General features: G+C 37.2%; 1 protein-coding gene across 1 annotated transcript in view; it reads left to right on the top strand.

The window, feature by feature from the left end:
- The first annotated feature begins 607 nt into the window (after positions 1-607).
- LOC107662027 (arf-GAP with Rho-GAP domain, ANK repeat and PH domain-containing protein 3-like) overlaps positions 608-22,055 on the top strand; it is a 32,161-nt gene continuing 10,713 nt past the window's right edge. Inside the window, exons 1-15 of the mRNA XM_016451883.1 lie at positions 608-733; positions 10,394-11,409; positions 11,505-11,551; positions 12,387-12,469; positions 12,573-12,634; positions 14,945-15,133; positions 15,408-15,477; positions 16,562-16,682; positions 16,989-17,173; positions 17,385-17,491; positions 18,577-18,776; positions 19,109-19,194; positions 19,338-19,520; positions 20,885-21,026; positions 21,317-21,421. Of these exons, the coding sequence (XP_016307369.1) occupies positions 10,466-11,409; positions 11,505-11,551; positions 12,387-12,469; positions 12,573-12,634; positions 14,945-15,133; positions 15,408-15,477; positions 16,562-16,682; positions 16,989-17,173; positions 17,385-17,491; positions 18,577-18,776; positions 19,109-19,194; positions 19,338-19,520; positions 20,885-21,026; positions 21,317-21,421 (2,524 nt within the window). The 5' untranslated portion in view covers positions 608-733; positions 10,394-10,465. The remainder of the gene's footprint in view (positions 734-10,393; positions 11,410-11,504; positions 11,552-12,386; positions 12,470-12,572; positions 12,635-14,944; positions 15,134-15,407; positions 15,478-16,561; positions 16,683-16,988; positions 17,174-17,384; positions 17,492-18,576; positions 18,777-19,108; positions 19,195-19,337; positions 19,521-20,884; positions 21,027-21,316; positions 21,422-22,055) is intronic.

Raw genomic sequence — 22,055 nt, 5'->3', positions numbered from 1 at the left:
AGTACGTTTTCATTTAAAGGATTTGCCACTGATGATTCAAACGCGAGTTTTGGGCAGTAGAGTAGCACTTGTTGTTTGTCATTTCTCCGATCACAAATGCAGACAAGAGTTTTATGTTTATGCGACGCGATGCAATGCAACGCAACACGTAAAAAGACAGTATAAGTCATTATAATCAGTAATTATGTCCCCACTGGATGCAACAAATGCCTCGTTTGTAATGAGTTTTAATGTTGTCTCGTCGCTCCAGCCGGAACACGCCATCAACAGTATGTGAGAGGCGTAACATTTCCGTCTCACGCTTGAGGTATTCGGCCAATCACAACGCACTGGATAGCTGGCCAATCAGAGCACACCTCACTTTTTCAGCTTTGTAAAAATCGACGCATTTCAAAAAGGCGGTGCATAGAGGAGAAACAATAATGTACAGTATGTGGAAAATAATGTGTTTTTTTTAACTTTAAACCGCATAAACACATTTAATTACACCAAATACACAAAATAATGTTCTTTTTAGCAGCATCATATGACCCCTTTAAACTGTCGACACGCGTCTCTGTCCCTTTAAGAGGTTAGTTAGTGCTCAGCAGCGAAACCTCCGGCATAACAAACACAACCATCAGCAGCTCAACACTCAAAACTTTCCCCAGCACATCTCACATTACTGGAGTTTAAAACGCCCCGCGTCAACACAGCGCGATATAACGGGAATATGTAACGCGAATCAATGACGGTAAGATGCGATTTTTACATTCAAACTGACATTTGATAACATCTAACAAGTCTGTTGGATCTGTAGCGGGCAGTTTGATTCATATCTGAAGGCTGTTCATTGTGTAAAGTTTGATGTTCCATCGGTTATTATTATAGCTCGTTTTTCTTAATACAGTCTTGGTGGTCTAAAATTGTCCCAGACCTTGTGAAAAAGGTAGAAGTGCTGTCAGGTGAAGCTTAATTTTTTAGTTAAGGTCGTGAGTTTAACTATGACCCAGCAGAGTGTTTACTGTTCTGAAGGAATTCCATTGATTCTCATGTCAGGATCAGCTGCAAAAGTGCATTGAATCCTCATGCACTGCACTGTAACATATACTGTAAGATTGGCTCTGTGGGGTGTTACTCACTGAGGAATCCGATATCCACAGGCTTTGCACCCCTGAATGTCACAGTTTAGTTTAAACTGATTTAGAAACACTCGGAGCTAATTTGCCAGTTCCTTACAGACACAACAATTGTGGGAGTCACTGGGGAATTTGCAAGAATAACATGCCATTTTGGAGGACTTTTCATTCAGCAAGTTTATGTGCCTGATAGGGAGAAGCTCTACAATTATCCCACACTTTTTTGGGAGAAATCATTACTTTTAAAGTATACATGCATGTACTTTTAAAATTCTTCTTACACCCCTGTATATGCCATATGTGTAACTGAGCAGATTCCTAAATGCAGATTAAGTTCTCACGACATGGGCGAGTGTATTTGTGATAAATCTCTTGTTGCATAATCTGACCTGTATTTCCCTCGCTGCTCTTCATGACACTTGGAAGATGGGACATATTTTCAGATCTGGCAGAGATTCGACCTTTGGAAAGACCCATGTAAGGGTTTCTGGATGTGGTTTTTAATTTTAAGTTTACCATCTAATCCAGTGTTTTGATTTTGTACGATTATTCTTGAAACATTGCAGACATTTTAGTTAATCTATTTATTCTGATTCTGCAGCTCTGCTTATATCCTATATAGTTTTATTTTATTTTAGAGGTTTATAACAGAAACACTCTTGCTACATAATATAATATAATATAATATAATATTCAAAAGTTTGGGGTTGTTAGTATTTTTTAAATATAATTCTCTTATGCTCACCAAAACTGCATTTATTTGATTAAAAAATACAATAAAAACACTAATGTTATGAAATATTATAACAATTTAAAGCAACTGTTTTCTAATTTAATATATTTTAAAATAAAAATTATTCTTGTAATGGCAAAGCTGAATTTTTTGCATCATTACTCCAGTCCTCAGTGTCACATGATCCTTCAGAAATCTTTCTAATATGATGATTTTAATATGCTTATTATTATTGTCAATGTTGAAAACAGTTGTGCTTCTTAATATTTTTGTGGAAACGGACATAAATTTCAGGATTCTTTAATGAATGTAAATAAAATAAAATATATAATATAATATAATATACAAGTAGAGCAAGCAAAACTAAATTATATTACCAAATATACTGCAATGCAGGAAACAAAAATAATGCAACAAATTAATAAAATAAACATTGATAATATTACGTAAAAATAAAAAGACAGGAAGCTTTTGTTGAAATGTATGTTTTCACATGTTTTTATGTGTGCATGCATTGGCTGCTTCAATATTTGTGCTTTAGTTTGAATTTTCTCTCTGTTATTAGTGATCTGATGTGGCTTAAATGTGAAAGCGTAGGTTATCTTGCAGCAGTGTGGTTTCAATCCAGTTAGGGAACAGAGATCTCAATATGTGTTTGAGCAAGGGTCCAGCATATTAATACACAAGTGTGTTCTGTCTTCTCAGCTACGCGGCCTCCACCAGTTGTGAACAATGACGTATTGTGTCACACAATAGTGCTTCACTGTTATTTATACACACTCCCTAGCACACTGCATCCCAAAAGCCTCCTTGATTCCTGCGTTTCACAAATTGCTTTTGACTCTACAGCTTCCACTAATTGTTCGTTCTGGTTGCCCAGGGATGTTTGAGTAGGATATGAGAGGGAAATATATTTAGAGATGTTTTTCTCCTTTGGCTCCATCACAACCCACAGAGCAGTGCAATCAACAGGTCATGAAGCATGCTTTTCTATTAAAGGGGTGGTTGATTGCGATTTCGTTTTTTTAATGTTAGTTAGTGTGTAATGGTGCTGTTTGAGCATAAACAATATCTGCAAAGTAGTATGAGACAACAACAAACAAAAATCTTAGGCCTACCATTAAAAGCCGTGCTTGCACAGGTTCTGCGCGATCCTCTTTACTAATATCCTCTGCGTCTCAATCGGGCTCAAATTGATAAGTAGTATAGACAACATCATTGTTTACAATACAACCGGAGCACATGCTACTATGTTGAGGGGCGGGACGTTTAGACGCATGCTAGAGGCGGTTTAGCCAATCACAACACACTGGACTAGCTAACCAATCAGAGCCCATCGTGTATTTCTGAGGGAGGGGCTTCATAAAAGCAGGAAATGATCAGCGCGTTCAGAGGAGAAGGGACAGAGTGGTGTGGAATAAAGGTAAATTATGTGAAAAATAATGTGTTTTTTAACAAACGAAGCATTAACACATGTTAGACTGCACCCCATAAACACAATCAAGCCTATAAAAAAAAACAGCCAACCACCCCTTTAATAAAAAAAGCAACAAATAATCATGCAAAAGAAAAACAACAGACAAAGAAATATATTTCTATAAAAGCATTTAAATAAAGTTATTAATTTAAACGGCGTTCTCACTGTCCTCCCATGAGACTGAATTACATTAGCCGAGGCTTTATTTGATTTATGTGTAAGTCTGTGCCTGTGCCATTTATTGAATGCTGTGCTAATGTCTTCACTTCCTGTTGCATGCACTGCCTAGATGTACAGAACCTTCAAAGTTGTGCTGTTTGAATCTCTCGAGAGTATGAAACATCATTTGAAATGCAAATAAGTAATTTTCCTGCTAACAAGTAATTTTCCTGCTGATAAGAATTACTTTTCATGGATTGCTATCCAAGATAATTTAGGGATCATTCTGTCACAGAAGTGTTTTCCTTCCCATTAAGATCTGGGGAACTATAGTTCATTCCATTCCATTACGGTTGTTTTTCACATGAATTATATGAATCAACTGGGTGGAATTGAAACACAGCTTTTTAGGTTGTTCCCAAAAAGGGCTCAAAGCATGATTGCCATCACAGTTGGCATTAGCGCTTATTACTTATGGACTATGCAAAATAAAAAAATAAAAAAACTGCAAGCATGAACAACATAAGTAATTGAAAATTCAAAACACGTTTTGCTCGAGTTACTTGATGGACCTGCCAAAAAAGGTTGCGGAAATACCAGATTAAGAGAGCTTAAAGGGTTAGTTCACCCAAAAATGAATCTTCTGTCATCAACTATCCTTGTGTCATTCCAAACCCAGACGTTTGTTCATTTTTAAAACACCAATTAAGATATGTTTTTAAAGAAACCTGAGAGATTTCTGGCCATTGAAAGTCCATGCAAACCAAATCTTTGATACAAAAAACTTCATAAAAGTAATCTAATATGAATTGAACGGTTTCATTTTAGTCTTCTGATAATAACGATTTATTGCAAGCATGGTTGATCTTCTGTGTTTGTCACATAGTTTTTGATATGCACTTTGTATTTGCATTGATCAATGTTTATAAAAGCTTACATTTAATGTTCATAAAGTGATCATGTCTCTTCAGAAGACTTGGATTAAACTGCTGTATTCATATCGGATTACTTTTACAATGTCTTTTTGTACTTTTTGAAGCATGAAAATGTTGGTTGTCTGGACTTTAAATGGATTGGCAAAAATGATGCGAGAATATTAAAAATATTTTCATTTGTGTTCCAAAGATAAGCAAAAGCCTTATTGGTTAGAAATGACATGAGAGTGAGTAAGTGATGATAGAATTTACATTTTTGGGTGAGTGTCCCTTTAAAAATGAAGTATCTCAGGAAGGACACTGTAAGCATTGAAAAAGTGTGTGTGTCCTGTTTTAACAGCTTTTAATTTTTACATTTTAAACAAATTTGTGAATTGCATGCAAAGGAAACAGCCGTACTGTAAGTGAAAAATGTGTGGTAGTGTGCACGTTGTTTTCTATAGCTATAGAGTGATTGGTTAGACGTTATGAGCTCATATTAACGCAAGTCTTGTTTACACACTTCATAGCAAGAAAACATGCATCATCACTGGCTTCATTTGGTAACACGGTTGTGAAAGTTACAGGAAATGTGTAACACACAGCCAGTTGTCTCATTGAAATGAGTGGCTCTTTTATAGCGTAAACTCAATGTGATTGCCAATGTCCCTTTGCTCATGAAAGACTTATTCTGTTGCTTTTGGTGTCTAGCATTCCTTTAACATATACAAATGGCTGAAATTCTAGTTGTTTTATGGTGTTTTTTAAAAATCAGAAGAGCTTGTCAAGGTCAGCATGTCAAGGACACAGTTTGTGTGAAAGTACTTTTTAGGTTTTATGTGTGCCACCTCATTCAAATCAGTTTCATTCTATGCAACATTATCAATGTGTCAACCCTTCTTATGGTTTGAGATGGCTGCGATGATCACCAGTTCATCTGTGTATCATACACCGTATCTCTTTTCCTCTAGCGTGGGAGAGAGGAGGAGGGTTTTGTTTGAGGGACAGCTGTATCCTGTGTATTCAGTAGTTCGGAGAAAACCCAGATCGGTCATCAAGATAAATATAGTTGGGGCGGACAGAGCAGAGCAGGGCACAGTTTTCCCAGCAAAATGCATGCTGATTGTTGTTTGAGATGGTAGGCAACTAGGCATCTTGCTCTGCGATTGAAGAGATGTGGAGGATGATTTGAAGATGCTGCTGGAATGAGATGGTTCTGGTGTCCTGCTGGTTCCAACCACCATCTTTACCTTGTCTAGACCTTCATCTACAAGAACAGACCTGCCTGAGATCTTATCTGCAAGTGTCCCTTCCCCCGGCGAGATCCGGCGCTCATTAGACAAACACAACCCCGTTTGTAGTGCGTCATTCCAATGCGTCTATTACAGCTTTTTCTTATAAGGTTGTAGGGTGTTTGGGATGATTACTTACTTGCCCGCAAGTCATAAAATTATATTGAGATCTCTTTTTTTAGACATTTTTATTATCAATTAGGCAAAAATCATGTTCTCTCTGTACTTGTACGTTAAAAACAAATGGCCTTTTCTCAACAAGCCGCATGGTTTGAGGTATTGGTAATGTTTATTGCACAAACTGTGCAGGCTAAGTTTAATATTTAGGCTTGTTGGTTTGTGCAAATCCTTAACTCTAAATATAGACTATAATATTAATAGTAATACAGATAATAAACAGATTTGGTCTGTTGTTGAGTAGCAAATCAGTTGTCTAATGCATTGTGTGCTGTAAAATTTAGAAATTGTGGCTTTGATATTTCTTGGCTTCTTTTTTCTTTGCAAAATAGTCCCTGAATTAGCCACAAAATTATAACTGTAGTGCATGGCAGCCATATCACCCTGTAGCCCAAGACTGGTTGGTTACCTACTGAAGCTAAGCAGGGCTGAGCCTCGTCAGTACCTGGATGGGAGACCTCCTGGGAAAACTAGGTTGCTGCTGGAAGAGGTGTTAGTGAGGCCAGCAGGGGGTACTCTATGTGGGTCCTAACGCCCCAGTATAGTGATGGGGACACTATACTGTAAAAAGCACCGTCCTTCGGATGAGACGTTAAACTGAGGTCCTGACTCTCTGAGGTCATTAAAAATCCCAGGATGTCTTTCGAAAAGAGCCTGGCCAAATTTGCCCATTTGGCCTCTGATCATCATGGCCTCCTAACAATCCCCATATCTACTGATTGGCTTCATCACTCACCTCTCCACCAATAAGCTGGTGTGTGGTGGGCGTTCTGGCGCACTATGGCTGCCGTCGCATCATCCAGGTGGATGCTGCACACTGGTGGTGGATGAGGAGATACCCCCTGACAATGTAAAGCGCTTTGAGTGCCTAGAAAAGCGCTATATAAATGTAATGAATTATTATTATTATTATTATTATTATTATTATGTGGTTGAAAACTGAAACAACCACTGGGAGTCTGCATGTCAACCTGATCAAATGTGATGTAAATGCGGTAATGTGGCTGTGTGATGATGTCACTCAAAAATGCGTGAACGTAGCTATTTTGTTAAGGTGTTGAGAAATTGTACTTTCAGTCAGTTTAGAGAGGCAAATCCACAATTAGATGAAGGGAAAGCCATGAATGAATAGAAAGTTCAGTACAGCATTTATTTGAAATAGAAATATTTTGTAACATCATAAATGTCTTTACTGCCACCTTTGATCAGTTAAATACATCCTTTCCTGAATAAAAGTATTAATTTCTTTCAGAGAAAAAAAATGAAACAGTAGTGTAAATGAAATGCTGATTCAGAGCCATTTTGTCATTTTCATGATGCAACACGTTTAGACACATAGTCATCACTTTGCTGTGGAAAGTGGATGCAAAGAAGAAAAGACCAATCATAATTCAGTATGCAAACAGATGTAGGAGAGAAGACCAGTTGCAATACAGTCAGCAAATATTACCATGACATCCTCACTACCAGTGACATTTTGAATGCTGAACAAGTCAATAAGAAATTTTTAAACTTTAAATGTTGCTAAAAAGAACATTATTTTGTGTATTTGGTGTAATGAAATGTGTTTATGTGGTTTAAGGTTAAAAAAACACGAAAACAAAGTAGTTTCGCTTTCACAACGAAACACAGCATCACACACGGCGGGCTAGAGTGAGCGGCGGCTGTCGGGCTTGAGAACGGCGCGGCCGTCGGATTTGACGAAGGAGCAGCCGGAGGGCTTGCGGCAACCACATGTGACGACCCGGTTGACTCTTAACTTTTATAAAGAATATCTCTTTGGATTTGAGACTTTAATCTTTGCAACTTTACAGATTTTCTTTATGCACCAAGAGCTTGTAACACTGCTAAGAGAAAGGAAAAATGGAACTCGCATCATATGACCCCTTTAATTCAAAATGTAAACATTTACAAAAAGCAAAAACAGGCAGCATACTCAATACTGAAATTATATACAGAGCAAATCTGAATGGAGTCTGTAGATTAAGGGCTTCAGGCTGAATTCATTGCAGATGTTTTGCCACTGGTTGGCTTGTTTGGCTTCACGATGACAGTCTTGCTGAAGGGAGTTTTTCTGCATTGCTGCTAGGGGGAAAAAGACAACACCTGGACCCGTTTCTCTCCTTTTCCTCAGGTCACACTTTATCAGTCCGCCTCACAAGCTTCCTGCCTCCCCCCTCACCGTGGGATCCGGTGAATCAGAGTGGCCGAGCCAAAGGTTAGCATCCAGAGTCCAGACAAAGGAAGACGAGGATATGACTCATCAACCTTTTTTAACGGCCTTCTAATGTCTGCTTTTCTACGCAGACTCAGTGTTGTTGAGTGAAACAGACCCTGTTGATATTTTAACACATTTCTGACTTTTTATTGCGATTCATAATTGCAGTGGAGCGATTGTGATCTCTGCCACAAATAGAAAGTGTGCTCATTACCTCCAATTTGAGATGTCCTTGAGAGAGAACACTGTGCATCCTTTGTGGGTTTGAGATGTACACCCTGTGATGAGCGTTTATCCAATCATCACTCCCACCTGTCAGGCTCCGCCCCTCCTGGAGGTCTGGAATCTAGCGGCTCTCTGTTCCTGGGTTTGGCTGTATGCCACTCGTAGCCTTGAGATTTCTCTTTGGCCACTGTTCTCAAGTGCTGTCGGTCTTTTGGACACGCAGTCAGGAAAGTGTCAGGAATGTTTATAGAAAGCGTTCGCACTGGGTCGCTCCCAAAGTTATGCCATCCCCGCCAAAAGCTTTGCCCCACCCATGTGTTTTTTCTCCCAGGCCCACCCTAGTGGAGTCTTTTTTCTCGGCTATAGTTCCCTCATGTTTTCAACAGCTTTCCTTCAATGAACAGAGGCTTCTAAAAATAGTCAGAATAAATATGACCGTATTGGCATTCCTTGCATGTACTCCGTTACAGCTTATGATGATTTGTGACACTGTAATATTCCCATTTGTGTCCACTCTGAATGCTCATTTTCAGATGGTACAAAGATTTGTTTTTGTTCGCTCAATGACTGTTTTGTTCCAATTCGGTGGTTTTAAGAGTCATGAATGGGGTCATGCCATCATCTGCAAATGTTAGGGTGATTCAGTCTCAGCTGAAAAATGCTCGCTGTCATAAACATTTTTAACGTCATTTTGGACCCGTATCCGGGTCCGCAGAGTTTAACTGGTTTTAACCTCCCTGCAACTATCAGCCATGTCTTTTGTTTGTCAAATTTAGAGGTGGACATTACTATTTTTGTAAGATTTGTCTTAGCATTTAGGCACAATTCTAGTATAATAATTTAATAAATAAATAAATAAATAAATAAAATTATTATTATGAATATTAAAATGTATAATGAAATAAATAACTAATAATATTAATAAAATAATTTATTATTGTTATTATTATTATTGTTGTTGTTGATGTTGTTTTTTATTGCTAATTGTACAACACATAAAAAAGCCACAAGCGAAAATTGAGACATTATTATTGTTTATTATTTTTATTATGTAAAAATCCAGTCTAACCTTTATTATTCCTTCTCCATCATTTTTTCTTAAATTTTAACTGTGCACATGTACACATGCATTTGCATATAACAAAGAACAGGAACAAGAAAACAAAACACACAAATAAAACATCTCCATACATTAATATTCATTACCACCTCTATTCTTAGTTTTCTGTTAGCACCTCACTAGCATCACCATTTATTAAGAACAGTTTGAATGGTCCCTAAATACCATCAAAGATCTTCCGTGTCCCTTAAAATATAAGTTTTCTTTTCCATTGACATATTTGTAACCATTTCATTCAGGCAAAGTCATATATTTGGTGCACAAATACATTTTCAATTTAAAGTAATAAGCTGTTTTACTTGCAGGATATATGTTTAGAAATATACATTTTCTACTTTTTTAAATGGATCTCCTTATAAATGAAATAAAAAAGTAAAAGTCACAGTGAAATGTTAACATCAAGGAATTAATTCTTTCACATCTTTCCAAAAGTGTTTAACTTCTTTACACTCTCATATGGTATGATATAGCATGCCTTTAAATTTACAACATCTTAAATGAATATCATGGACATTTTCATTATATTTATGCAATACAGTTGGAGTTATGGAAGTCCACATTAACCATTTGTATTGAAGCAACTTCAGATGACTGTTCATTGTTTCTAACTGTGTGTTTTTACATACTTCTATTAGTCTTTGTTTGTATAATATAGTGTGTTTTACATATTATTTATTTACTGCACTGATGGTAGATCAAATTATTGGTGGATTAAAGTGATAGTTCACACAAACCTATATGAGTTTCTTTCTTCTGTTGAACACAAAATAATAAGGTATTTTGAATAATATTGGTAACCAAACAGTTGACGGTAGCCATTGACCTCCATAGTATGGGAAAAAATTCTATAGAAGTAGATTTGATGTAAATGATGACAGAATTTTCATTTTTGGGTGAATTATCCCTTTAAAGAGGTCTCTTTATTGCAATGAAACCTATTTTCTTTGCTTGTTTTCTCAGATGAAGGACTGGTGTCGTCTTCTACTCTTGGCTGGAATTGCTGCTGTTTTGCATGCAGCCGAATGAGCACCCATGCACACTATGGCAACAATCGGTCCATGCTCAGATGCAGAGGACCTGTTGGCTTCCATCCACCTCGAGAGGTATCTGGACCACTTCCGTCAGGCAGGCTTTCTCCTCGCCCGAGACTTCTGTCATGTGGACAATGTAGCTCTGAACAGGGTGGGAGTCACTGCCACCGGCCACAGGAAGCGTATCCTCAAACTAGTCGAGCACATTCAGCTGATCTGTCAACAGCCCTCGCTAGATCGCTGTAATTCAGACTCTGCTATTCACGAGGTGACCCCTGTCAAAGCGCAGCCTCATTCTCCTTCAAGACGTCCTGGCATCTCCTTAGAAGCCTTACGTAACAGCTCGGCCCCGAATCTTTGTGCACAAGTGAAGCGCTCGTTCTCAGAGCGTAGCACCAGTGTCGTAAAGCCAGTACCAAAACCAAGAACTGTCTTCCACAGACTGAGAGCAGAGAAAATTTCTTTACCAACACAACATGAAGCGCAACCTCGCCAAAAGTCATCTCAGGACTCACTTTTAAAAGTTGCAGAAGGTTTATCCTCCAGTACAGACACTGTTGAAACATCTACTGAATCAAAAAAGGGCCATTGTGAACCAGCTTTGAGTAATACCACTTCATTCCTAGAGACTAGTGATCCGTTACCTCCAGTGCCCCCCAGGTTAAATCGAGGAATCCCCCCATCCACATTCAGGAGAATGTCGGAGCAGGAGCGTCTGAGCACCCCACCCCTCTGCACCCCTCCTGACTCCCCCTCGAGTTATCAGTGCTCTCCCTTCACTAACACACCTGGTTCACCTCCAAGTCCACCCTGCTCAGGGCTAGAGATGGTCTCCAATGAAATCTACTGTGGCACTTTACCAGGCACTCCACGTGTGTTTTGGAGTCGCTCTGTACCCATTCCCCCTCCACGCCAGGAGGTCAGCCCATCCACTGAAAATCATAGGTAAACTCTTGTCATTCTGCTGTATTGTGGTTCTTACGACTATGACAAAGTTTTGTTTATCCCCATACAACTAACTGAAGTTTCTCCTCCTATAGCACTTTAGAAAAGTCCAACTCAACTGAAACACCTAAAAGAACGTCTGGTAGGTTTATTACCACCACTTATTTCAAACTTTGTTGTGGAAAATGTTGTTATTTACTAATATTTATGACTTTCTTTCTTCCATTGAATGAATAATGTACAATTTTCTGTACAACGAAACTGTACAATAAGAGAAACGAAAGGGTATATATACTGTATTCACTACCGTTCAAAAGTTTGGGGTCAGTACAATTTTTTTCTTTTGATTAATTAATTGAATAAATTAATATTTTTATTCAGCAAGGATGCATTAAATTGATCAAAATTGTCAGTAAAGACATTTATAATGTTTCAAATAAATGCTGTTCTTTTGAAATTTCTATTCATCAACGAATCTTGAAAAAAAAACGTATCACGATTTACACAAATTTTAGCAGTGCAACTGTTTTCAACATTGATAATGATAGGAAATCACCATATTACAATGATTTCTGAAGAGTAATGATGCTGAAAATTCAGCTTTGCATCACAGGAATAAAAGACATTTTACAATAAATTCAAATAATATTTCACAAAACTACTCATTTTACTGTACTTTCTATAAATGCAGCATTGGTCAGTTTTGAACCTCAAGTTTTGAACAATAGTGAAATGTGCTAAAAACTTGCCATCCATCATCAATCTACCATCTCACTTGTGCATATTTGCCTTTTTATGTTATGGTTTGAGAGCTACGCTGGGTAGGAAGATTTCATTAAACAGGTTGGCTTTAGTGTGCTTTACATGCCATGCTGTCATATCGCTAAAGAACACTTGAGTTGGATGTTTAGCACTTAATATTTAATTTTATCTTATGAATTTTTGTTATGTTGCAATTTTCTGTTCAACCGACATAGTATCTGCTGAGGATGAAGATGAAATGATCAACCCGTACTGTGAAACTGTTTTCCACAGCAGGCGACACTATCAACATTCAGAGGTAAGACACTTAAAGTAAAAATTCTCTCTAAAATAAAGTTTGGTCTCACTTACTCCAAGTGTACTCTAATAGGTGCAATTTATTTATGGTTGAATGTTTTTAGGTTGAGAGGACCAAAAGTGAGGAAAAGACAACAAATAATGAAGATAAAAAAAGAGAACATGGGTAAGTCCAAGTATTTCCATTAGTGTTCAACTTGACCGCTTTAACAAAATCCAGCCGAATGTTTGGTTTGCCCGCAGAGTTATATCCAGCTGTTAATCACAAAGTGACACCTAAAACAATGGAGTAAAGAGTTAGTGTGTTTACTTGGTTGAGCTCTAGTGTCTTCCAGCCTCATAGAATGTGTGAGTCTAGAGCTTCCAATGTAAGTGTCTGCATCTGTGAGGCAAGGATGGATATTTTTATATAAAAAAAGAGCATTAATGTCTTAAAGGGATACTTCACAAAAAAATGAAAATTCTCTCATCATTCACTCGCCCTCACGGCATCCCAGATGTATGTGACTTTCTGAGCTCAGATGAGCACAAATTAAGATTTTTAGAAAATAGGGTGACCATACGTGCTCTTTTGCCTAAAATATCCAGGTTTTGGCTTTGTTTTCCTGTTTTCATAATTGCTTTTGACTAAAAGCAGTGCTGCGCATACCGATCAGTGTTTGACATTAAAGTACCGTGAGAGCTATAGAGAGCAGACGGCTCCTTATGCTTTCGGATCGCTCTCGCGGTACTTTGATGTCGTACACCGATCGGTCTGCACAGCGCCACTTCAAGGCGAACATACCTATTATGTAAGCATCACTTTGACTGTTCTCTGTAGATCCCACCTTCTCACGCGCCACGATTGGTGGATGATTCACAATGCCTGCATGTTATTGGTCAATCTACTTTTCGATCATTACCTTCAGCAAGTATGAAAACAGGAAAACAAAGCCAAAACCAATGTTGTAAAAAGCACGTATGGTCACCCTAAAAAACACTCCATCTCTAGATTGGCAGATATATAATGCAAGTGGATTAAACCCTCAAAGCTGACACCTCAAAATCCATGCAAAATGAACACGATAGTAATCCATACAACCCCAGTCTTATGGATTACACTAATATTTTAAACTTTTTAAACAATAAACTGTCGCTTCCGGCCAGTTGTCATACACAGTTTCACGATAGCTTCGTGAACAGCAGCACGTTGTGAAGTGTGATGCAAGCACTTCCTGAAGCTTACGCAAGATGTGATGTAGAAGCACTTTCTGATGTTTATACCAAGCGTGAACTCTGTAAAATGTCAGTATTTTGAAATGTTTGTATTTTTCTCTCACACACCTATTGTTTCACTTCAGAAGACATTGTTTCATCCACTGTGATCTATATCTTTCCATATAATAATAATAATATTTTTAATTTTTAGAAAATATTTCTTGAACTGTTCATTTGGCTTAATTATGTCATGTTATATTGTATTATATTCATTATATTATATTATTATATTTTTACAATAACTTGTCTTTTTTACCACTGACAATTTTGCTCTGTTTTTAGTGTAAATCTTACAAAATTTTTGTTGATGCTTAATACAAGAAAAAATACCCCAATTTGTTAGTGGGTTAAGAAAAAGGTTACAAAACTTACTTAAAAATGCATTTTTGCTTCTTATTATTTAGCTTGTTTTCAGGAGGTTTCCATCTTTTTACTGGAACATAAAACTAGGCCTGTCACGATAACAACGTTTTGTTGTGCAATATACTGCCCCAGAAATAATTGCGATAAACAATATTATTGTCATTTTAAAACCATTTTAGGCCACTGAATATATAATCGTAATATAAAAGCAAAATAATACAAGAAGGCCAACACACTTTCAAATGACAACAAACTTTGAATTCTTAAGAATATTTAGATCATGGAAATTAAGTATCAAAATATTAGATTCTTTAAAAAACTTGAATAAATAGTAAATAAACATTTTCTAACAAAAAGTGCAAAGTAACAAGTAGAAAAAAAAGAGAAAATCCCCAAAGAACTTGTATGGAGATGTTTCCATCTACAGATTTTTCCCTGACCTTCTTTTCTCTGTAAATTAAGGGTGCACACTATTGCTGAAAAACACAATCACTACTTAGCAGTCAGATGTCCGTATGCACAAAGGCACAGATCCCTAAACAAGACCATATCTGCAGATGAAACTTTTTTGTAGAAGCATTTTTAAAATCTGAACTAGCACCAACTACACCACATTATGTTTGAGAAGTTGCAAAAGACACTGGCGAAAGTGGAATGCAAAATACATGGTGACATGAATTTTTATGTAAATATAATGGGCAATATATATTGCGTCACCAAAAATTATTGAGGTCATGTACATATATTGTGCGATAAGTCGATATATTGATTATTGCGACAGGCCTACATAAAACTGATTTTTTTCAAGTAGTAATATTACTGTACAGTTTATATTTTTAACTTCCTCCTCCCACAGGCAGCACAATCACTCTTGGCTCAAGCGTCTTGATTCTCCAGGCTACTGCACTGTGGGTGAACCGTCCCCGGCCTCTCATTCGTTCTCAGACGAGGACCACATCATCTCCCCCTACGCCAGCTTCACCTCGCTGTCCGAGCGGGCGGCACCCATCCTCAGCGGCTGGCTGGACAAGCTTTCTCCTCAAGGGTACGCCCCGTCGGGGCTGCTGCTGCTCTCCTCTCATCTCTGCGTCTCCTGCATGCTCCTCAATGGCTGTTTCTGCTCCCTGTCTCTCCTCTCCGGCCGGTTTGTCATTACTTCACATGTTGTGTCTCCTGCTGTTTGTTCCTGTCCTCTGCTTGACACCTTCCAGTGTCTAGATTCATTTCCTCCTTGAATAATTTCAGACAGCACTATATTAAATGTGACCTTTGTAGTGTAGTTGTTTCTCTCTGATGTCATCTTTGTTCCTCTGTTATAGAAACTACGTGTTCCAGAAACGATATGTGAAGTTTGATGGGAGGAACTTGATGTACTATGCTAGTGAAAAGGTATGATTGCATGTGAACAACTCCAAACAAACATCCTGATGTTTTATGATTGAATGGATCATATCATGCATTTATCACTCATTTCATATCATATCATCAAAAGTTTGGGGTCAATAAAAATTTTTGAAAGAATTCTCTTATGCTCACCAAGGCTACATTGTCAGTGTCACATGATCCTTCAGAAATCAGTATAATATGCTGATTTGCTGCTCAAGAAACATTTCTCAATATTATCAATAATACCATTGTGTTGCTTAATGTTTTTGTGCAAACTGTGATACTTTTTTGAAAAGTCCAAAAGAACAGCATTTATTTAAAAGAGAAATCTTTTGTAATAATTTAAATGTTTTTACTGTCACTTTTGAACAATGTAATGCATCTTTGCTGAATAAGAATATTAATTTATTTAAAAAAAATAATGTAATTGACCCCAAACTTTTGAATGCTAGTGCAGTTTTTCCACTCTCTCTCTGAATTGCTTTGACATAAATCCCATCTTTGCATGTGTGGGCAGAGGTGTACTGTTGAATGTAATTTTTAACCGGCCCTGCCATATTGTGATCAATGAATAGTGTGTTAAACAGGTGAACAACACTGAATAGAAGCTGTTGACGTGTAAAGCCCCTTTCACACCAAATGCAATACAAGAAATCTTAATAAATCTTTGATGAATGGTCTATTCACGCAAAGAGCGAAACCAATATTCATTGGGCTGAATGAAAATTGCACAAGCAATAGTTGGTGCTGATCGACAGCCAAATTCATGTGTGCGTTGAACCTTTCAGCACAGCTGGTCTGGGAAATGTTATGTTACACTATTTAGTCATTTAAGGTTTGCAAGTTAGTTTCAATAAATGATATTTTTGGGCTGGGCAGGATGTTTGTTTTCCCAAAGTTACAGTGCAGCGTGTTTTCATAGTACAATCGACTGATTCATCATGATATATATGACCCACTTAAGCACTTCAGGCTGCCTGAAGACCTTCAGAATCCAAACAATTCTTACATTCCCTTGTGTTTTCCTGCAGACGTCACATAAGTTGGAACACTGTTATTCCTAACACAAATGGTCTATTTTTCCCAGGATGCTTATCCCAAAGGTGTGATTCCCTTAGCTGCCATACAGATGGCCCGCGTAGCCAAAGACAATAAATTTGAGGTTGTCACAAGTCACAGGACATTTGTCTTCCGAGCTGATAATGATGGTAAGCACAGCATTTTTAGCAGATAACTCTTATGCATTTGACGCTTAAAAGCGACTTTACATTGCATTCAGGTTATAAGTTCATGCATTCCCTGGGAATTGAAACCCATGACTAAAAATCTCAATATGTTGGCAAATATATATTTTTCATGGCAGATAATATAGCATTGACATAACCTGCCATCTAAAAGCATTTATTATGGCACAATATTCCAAAATAATGTTTAGAAAAGTGTTTTACCTTCTTATTTAAAATTTTACTAGGTCCAAAAGAAACCTTATGATCTCGCTTTACTTCTTTTCGTAGTTCAGAGGAGCAAATGGTGCAGCACGTTGCAGGAGCGGGTCAAAGAACAGCTGGTTTTCGGCCGCCCACGTTTTGGCCCCGGCAATCACTGCCAGAAGATCGGCTTCCTGGAGCTCAAAGGAACCAAGTCTAAGATCTACACAGCCATTATAATGGAGCAGATCTGGTTGTACAAGAGTGAACAGGTGATTAGTTAATCACATTATAGCCATACTACTCTAGATTTAGTACCAATGATTTACTTTGCCTCTTTCTTCTCTCAGTGTGATGCAATTTGAGTTTTTTGAACTTCCTATAGCATATGTGCAATTCATTCAAAAATAGCCTTAAATTATTTGCGTCATGGAGCTTTAACTCTTAGTTTAAGGCTGACCCTTTGTGATATGTGTTCTGCAGTGCTTTAAAAATGGAATTGGAATTACTGTAATTGAGGCCAGAGGTGCTACAATTCGTGATGGGAAGGGCAAGAGCTTTGATCTCATTACACCTTATAAAACCTTCAGGTAAACAGTTCAAGTCATGCTATGCTTCTGTTAAGTAGCTTGTACGTGTGTACCCTTTTAAGTCATTTCCAACTCTGCAAAAACTCAGTGATTTGTCGATTTTCCATTTAAAAATATGTCTTGAGCTGAGTTTATTTTTCATACCCCTTAGTTTAAATCAAGAAAAATTAATTGGCCAGTAAGGCATATTCTTTAAAAACAAGTCCTATTATCGTACACAACTTTAATTCTCAAGTAAATTGTATAAATTGATTTAAGGACAATTTATGGAAAACTAGACAAATATGCTGATAAAAAAAAAAAATGAAAGTAACATTTTCGTACCTTTATAAATATATAATACATAATAATATTTAATATATACATCTGTATTTTAAAAGAAAAATTGTAATTATGGTTAAATATTTTTTTATATGCTACCTTTTAAAAGGTTGGGGTCAGATTAAAAAAAAAAAAATCTCTTATGCCGATTTAATTGATCAAAAAATTGAGTAAAACATTAATATTGTGAAATGATTATTACAATTCAAAATGACTGCTTTCTAAAAATTGAATAAATTCCTGTGATGGCTAAGCAAAATTTTCTGCAGCTATTACTGCTGCTCAAGAAAACATTTCTTATTGTTGTCAATGTTGAAAACAGCTGTGCAGCTTAGTATTTTTGTGGCAACCCTGATACACTTTTATCAGCATTCTTTGATGAACAGAAAGTTCAAAAGAACAGCATTTATTTGAAATGGAAATCTTTTGTAACATTATGAATGTCTTTACTGTCATTTTTTGATCAATTTAATGTGTCCTTGCTGAATAAAAGTACTAATTTATTGGGGGAAAAAAACATTACAGAACCCAAACTTTTGAACGCTAGTGTATATTTTGTAACACACACACACACACACACACACACACACACATATAGACGTTATTGAAATAAAGTCAATTTCATCATTTAAATTTAACCACACACTTAAAGAAAGTAGAGAAGTCATACAGAGGTATTCCCACAAAGTAACCATGCCAGACTAGAGACAGTTAATAGGATCCATGATGGCATAGCATTAAGAGGGTTGTGTGCATCCTTGCAGCTTTACGGCAGAGTCGGAGCGAGAGAAGAGGGACTGGATGGAGGCCCTGCAGGAATCTATAGCGGAAACACTATCTGATTATGAGGTGGCGGAGAAGATCTGGTCCAACAGGTCCAACAAGATCTGCGCAGACTGCAAAGCCATCAATCCGGACTGGGCATCCATCAATCTCTGTGTGGTCATCTGCAAGAACTGCGCAGGTGTGTGGCGGTGACTTATCAGCTCGATGACTTTTATCATTTAAAATTGTGAATTAGACCAGAAATTCGTCAAAACAGTTTGGTGTGAGAGGTTTTCCCTTTTCCAAATAGTCACTAGCTTGCAAGGGTAATGGCGGTGTGGAGTCTTGGTTGATACAGATGGTGCTAAGAGTTTCTAAGCTCATTTGAGAGTTCATGTGAGGTCCTCTTGTGCCGTACACTACAGATAAAAGTGGCTCAGAGGCACCGTATCAGGAAGTCTTAGTGGGACAAACAGAATAAATGGTGCGTGGAGAGTGATGTGGTGCCTCTTTTGTTCTGTCTGCCTGCAGGCCAGCATCGAGGTCTCGGCACAATGGTGTCGAAAGTGCAGAGTCTGAAACTAGACACCAGCGTGTGGAGCAATGAGATCGTCCAGGTAGGGTTTGCCGTGGGTTTTTTTTTTTTTACAGGTCTTTCTTTGAAAAGATCCTTGTATTCCAGTTATCAGGATTCCTGATATCCCCTGTGATTTCATCACAAGGTCTTTTACAAATTAGGCCTTATCTCTGTGTGTTCTAGCTCTTCATAATGCTTGGCAATGATAGAGCCAATGAATTTTGGGCAGCCAGACTTCCTGTGACTGAGGAGCTGGACTGTGACGCCTCCCCAGAGCAGCGGAAAGAGTTTATCACCCACAAATACAGAGAAGGCAGATATCGCCACCCTCATCCCAGTTTTAGCACTCAAGAGGAACTTCTTAAGGTAATGGATAAGCCATTTACACCCACAGGAGACAGATCATGCAAACCAATGATAACTTGTTTACCAGTCATTAAAATGATTAAGATTATTCATGAATTATTTAAGATTATTTATAGTCTTCAAAATACAGTAGTAAATACAAAATAAATGCTTCAGAAGTGTTGAGCATGGCTCCTTTAACCTCAGATTTTGTTTTAATTTCACTGTTTAATTTTAAACCTCAGTTTAAAAAACCCCAAATATCAGGGAATTTTAAAATTGAGTTTTCAGGCCTGGAAAATGTATGGAAGTAAAATAATACAATTAATACAAATACAATTTAATCTGCCCTCAGTGCATGTGTGTATGTATGTGTGTATATATATATATATATAATTGCCAATATTATTGTTATTATTGCTACTATTACTGTTATTAGTTTTAAATGCATAATAAAAGAAAGAATAAATAAGTTATTAATAATAATAATAGCTATTATTATTGTAATTAGTATTACTATTATTGTTATTATTATTACTATTATTATTTTGTTTTTAAATGCACACTACAAAATAAATATAATAATAATAATAATCTAAAAATGGAATAATAATATTAATATTACTACTACTACTACTATTACAACTACTACTACTACTAATAAATATTATTATTTAATGTAACTAAAATCTTAAAGTCATGGGTATGGTAAATATAAGTTATTCTCAGTAATGCTCAGTAGTAATGAAAGGCCATGGAAAAGTCAAGGGAATTCATTGTTCAAAAAATATGGAAACTTTATATTCTTGACTGAAGCCTTCGTGTAAACCTTGTGCAGATGTATATAGGGATTTTGCCTAGATAATTATGAGGTAATATTGCTCTCAGTTATCTTCAGAGCCACATAACTTCAGCATTTTTGCACAATAAATGCATTTCCCTTTCCTCTTCTGCAACACACTTCATTTTGAAATACCCTGAATACTTCCTCAAATGAGAAGTGCGGTGCACTATTGCAGCGGACATTTCTCCCTGTAATAGCTTTGCTTCAAAAGAAAACTTTTACTGGGGCAGTGAGGACATCCTGTCTTAATATAGCTAGAGCCATCTAAGTATTATGCCAGCGGTCAAGCCAAGATTAGTGTGTATTATTCTTTCTCAGGACTTTACCAAGGCTATCATTTGTGTATCCAGGCTACCTATGAACCCCCGAATAAGCGGATGGCTTTGTTGTGAATTGAAAATAATTAAGAATGATAATAAAAGGACTGCAATGAATAGAAGGACTTTTGGAAGAAGATTTGAATGTCCGTTGGCTAAATATGCTATTAGCAGTGCATTTGTTGAAGTGTGTATACGTTTGTGTGTGTGTGGTCACCCTGCAGGCGCTGTGCACCGCTGTGACTGAGCAGAACCTACTGAAAACGGTCACTCAGATTTTTGCGGAGGCTGAGGCCGCGCGACTCGCTGACACTAATGGAAATGATAAGCGCGCATCCCCGCATTACTCATACACACAGTCAGCAGGTATGATAGAGTCCATTCCAGTACTTCACTGCAGCCATGTTTCTTAAAGTTGAAGATTTAATTTGATAGGCACCATGTCGGAACTGGGAAAAATAAACTCAATCACAGTTCCCTTAAAATTCAACATCTTAAACATGGTGAATAATGTTTTTTATGTATGTTTTTGCTACACTCTGTGTTTCTCTGTACTACAACATCAATTACATACTATGCTGGAAATTGTAATATATGTCATCCTTGAGTGAAATACAAGAGGTGTGAAGTATCTTACTGTCATTTTCTGGATTCAGATTCCTGTGTCTATGATGAGATCATGCAGTCCATCCTGTACTCCGGCTACCTCTACAAGTCAAGCTCCTTGAACAAAGGGACATTATCCCACAGAACCAGAGACGGTAGGCGACTATGTGCCATAAACAAGCCTAGGCAGTGATTTGGGAGCAGAATGTACCTCTTCAGTAAAAATAAAGCTATTCAGTACCATGTAACTACTTCATACTCATCAGCAGTGTTGGGAGTAACGCATTACAAGTAATGCAAGTTATGTAATCAGATTACTTTTCCAAGTAACTAGTAAAGTAACACACTACTTTTAAATTAAGCAAATTAAATGAACAAAACACAAGTTACTTTGTTTTCTAATTTATTCACTGACATCTCCTCTGTCCCCAAGTTGAGAGAAATTGGAAGTGAGGTGCAGAGATATTTCCTTTATACCGAGGCGTATTCATTTCGCTTTTGGTGTAAAAGGGCTTTTACAGTTGCCAAAAATGTAACTTTTGCATTTTTCGTTATTAAAAAACAAATAAGCAATTCCTGAGCCTTCAAAATGGTCTCTCAGTTTGGTTCACTAGGCTACACAATCATGGGGAAGACTGCTGATCTGACAGTTGTCCAGAAGACAATCATTGACACCCTTCACAAGGAGGGTAAGCCACAAACATTCATTGCCAAAGAAGCTGGCTGTTCACAGAGTGCTGTATCCAAGCATGTTAACAGAAAGTTGAGTGGAAGGAAAAAGTGTGGAAG

Source organism: Sinocyclocheilus anshuiensis, unplaced genomic scaffold (assembly GCF_001515605.1).
Source record: "Sinocyclocheilus anshuiensis isolate Anshui unplaced genomic scaffold, SAMN03320099.WGS_v1.1 scaffold535, whole genome shotgun sequence".
In the NCBI taxonomy this organism is placed as follows: domain Eukaryota; kingdom Metazoa; phylum Chordata; class Actinopteri; order Cypriniformes; family Cyprinidae; genus Sinocyclocheilus; species Sinocyclocheilus anshuiensis.
Note: the sequence above shows the minus strand (reverse complement) of the source record. Positions and strands in the feature narration are given on the sequence as shown.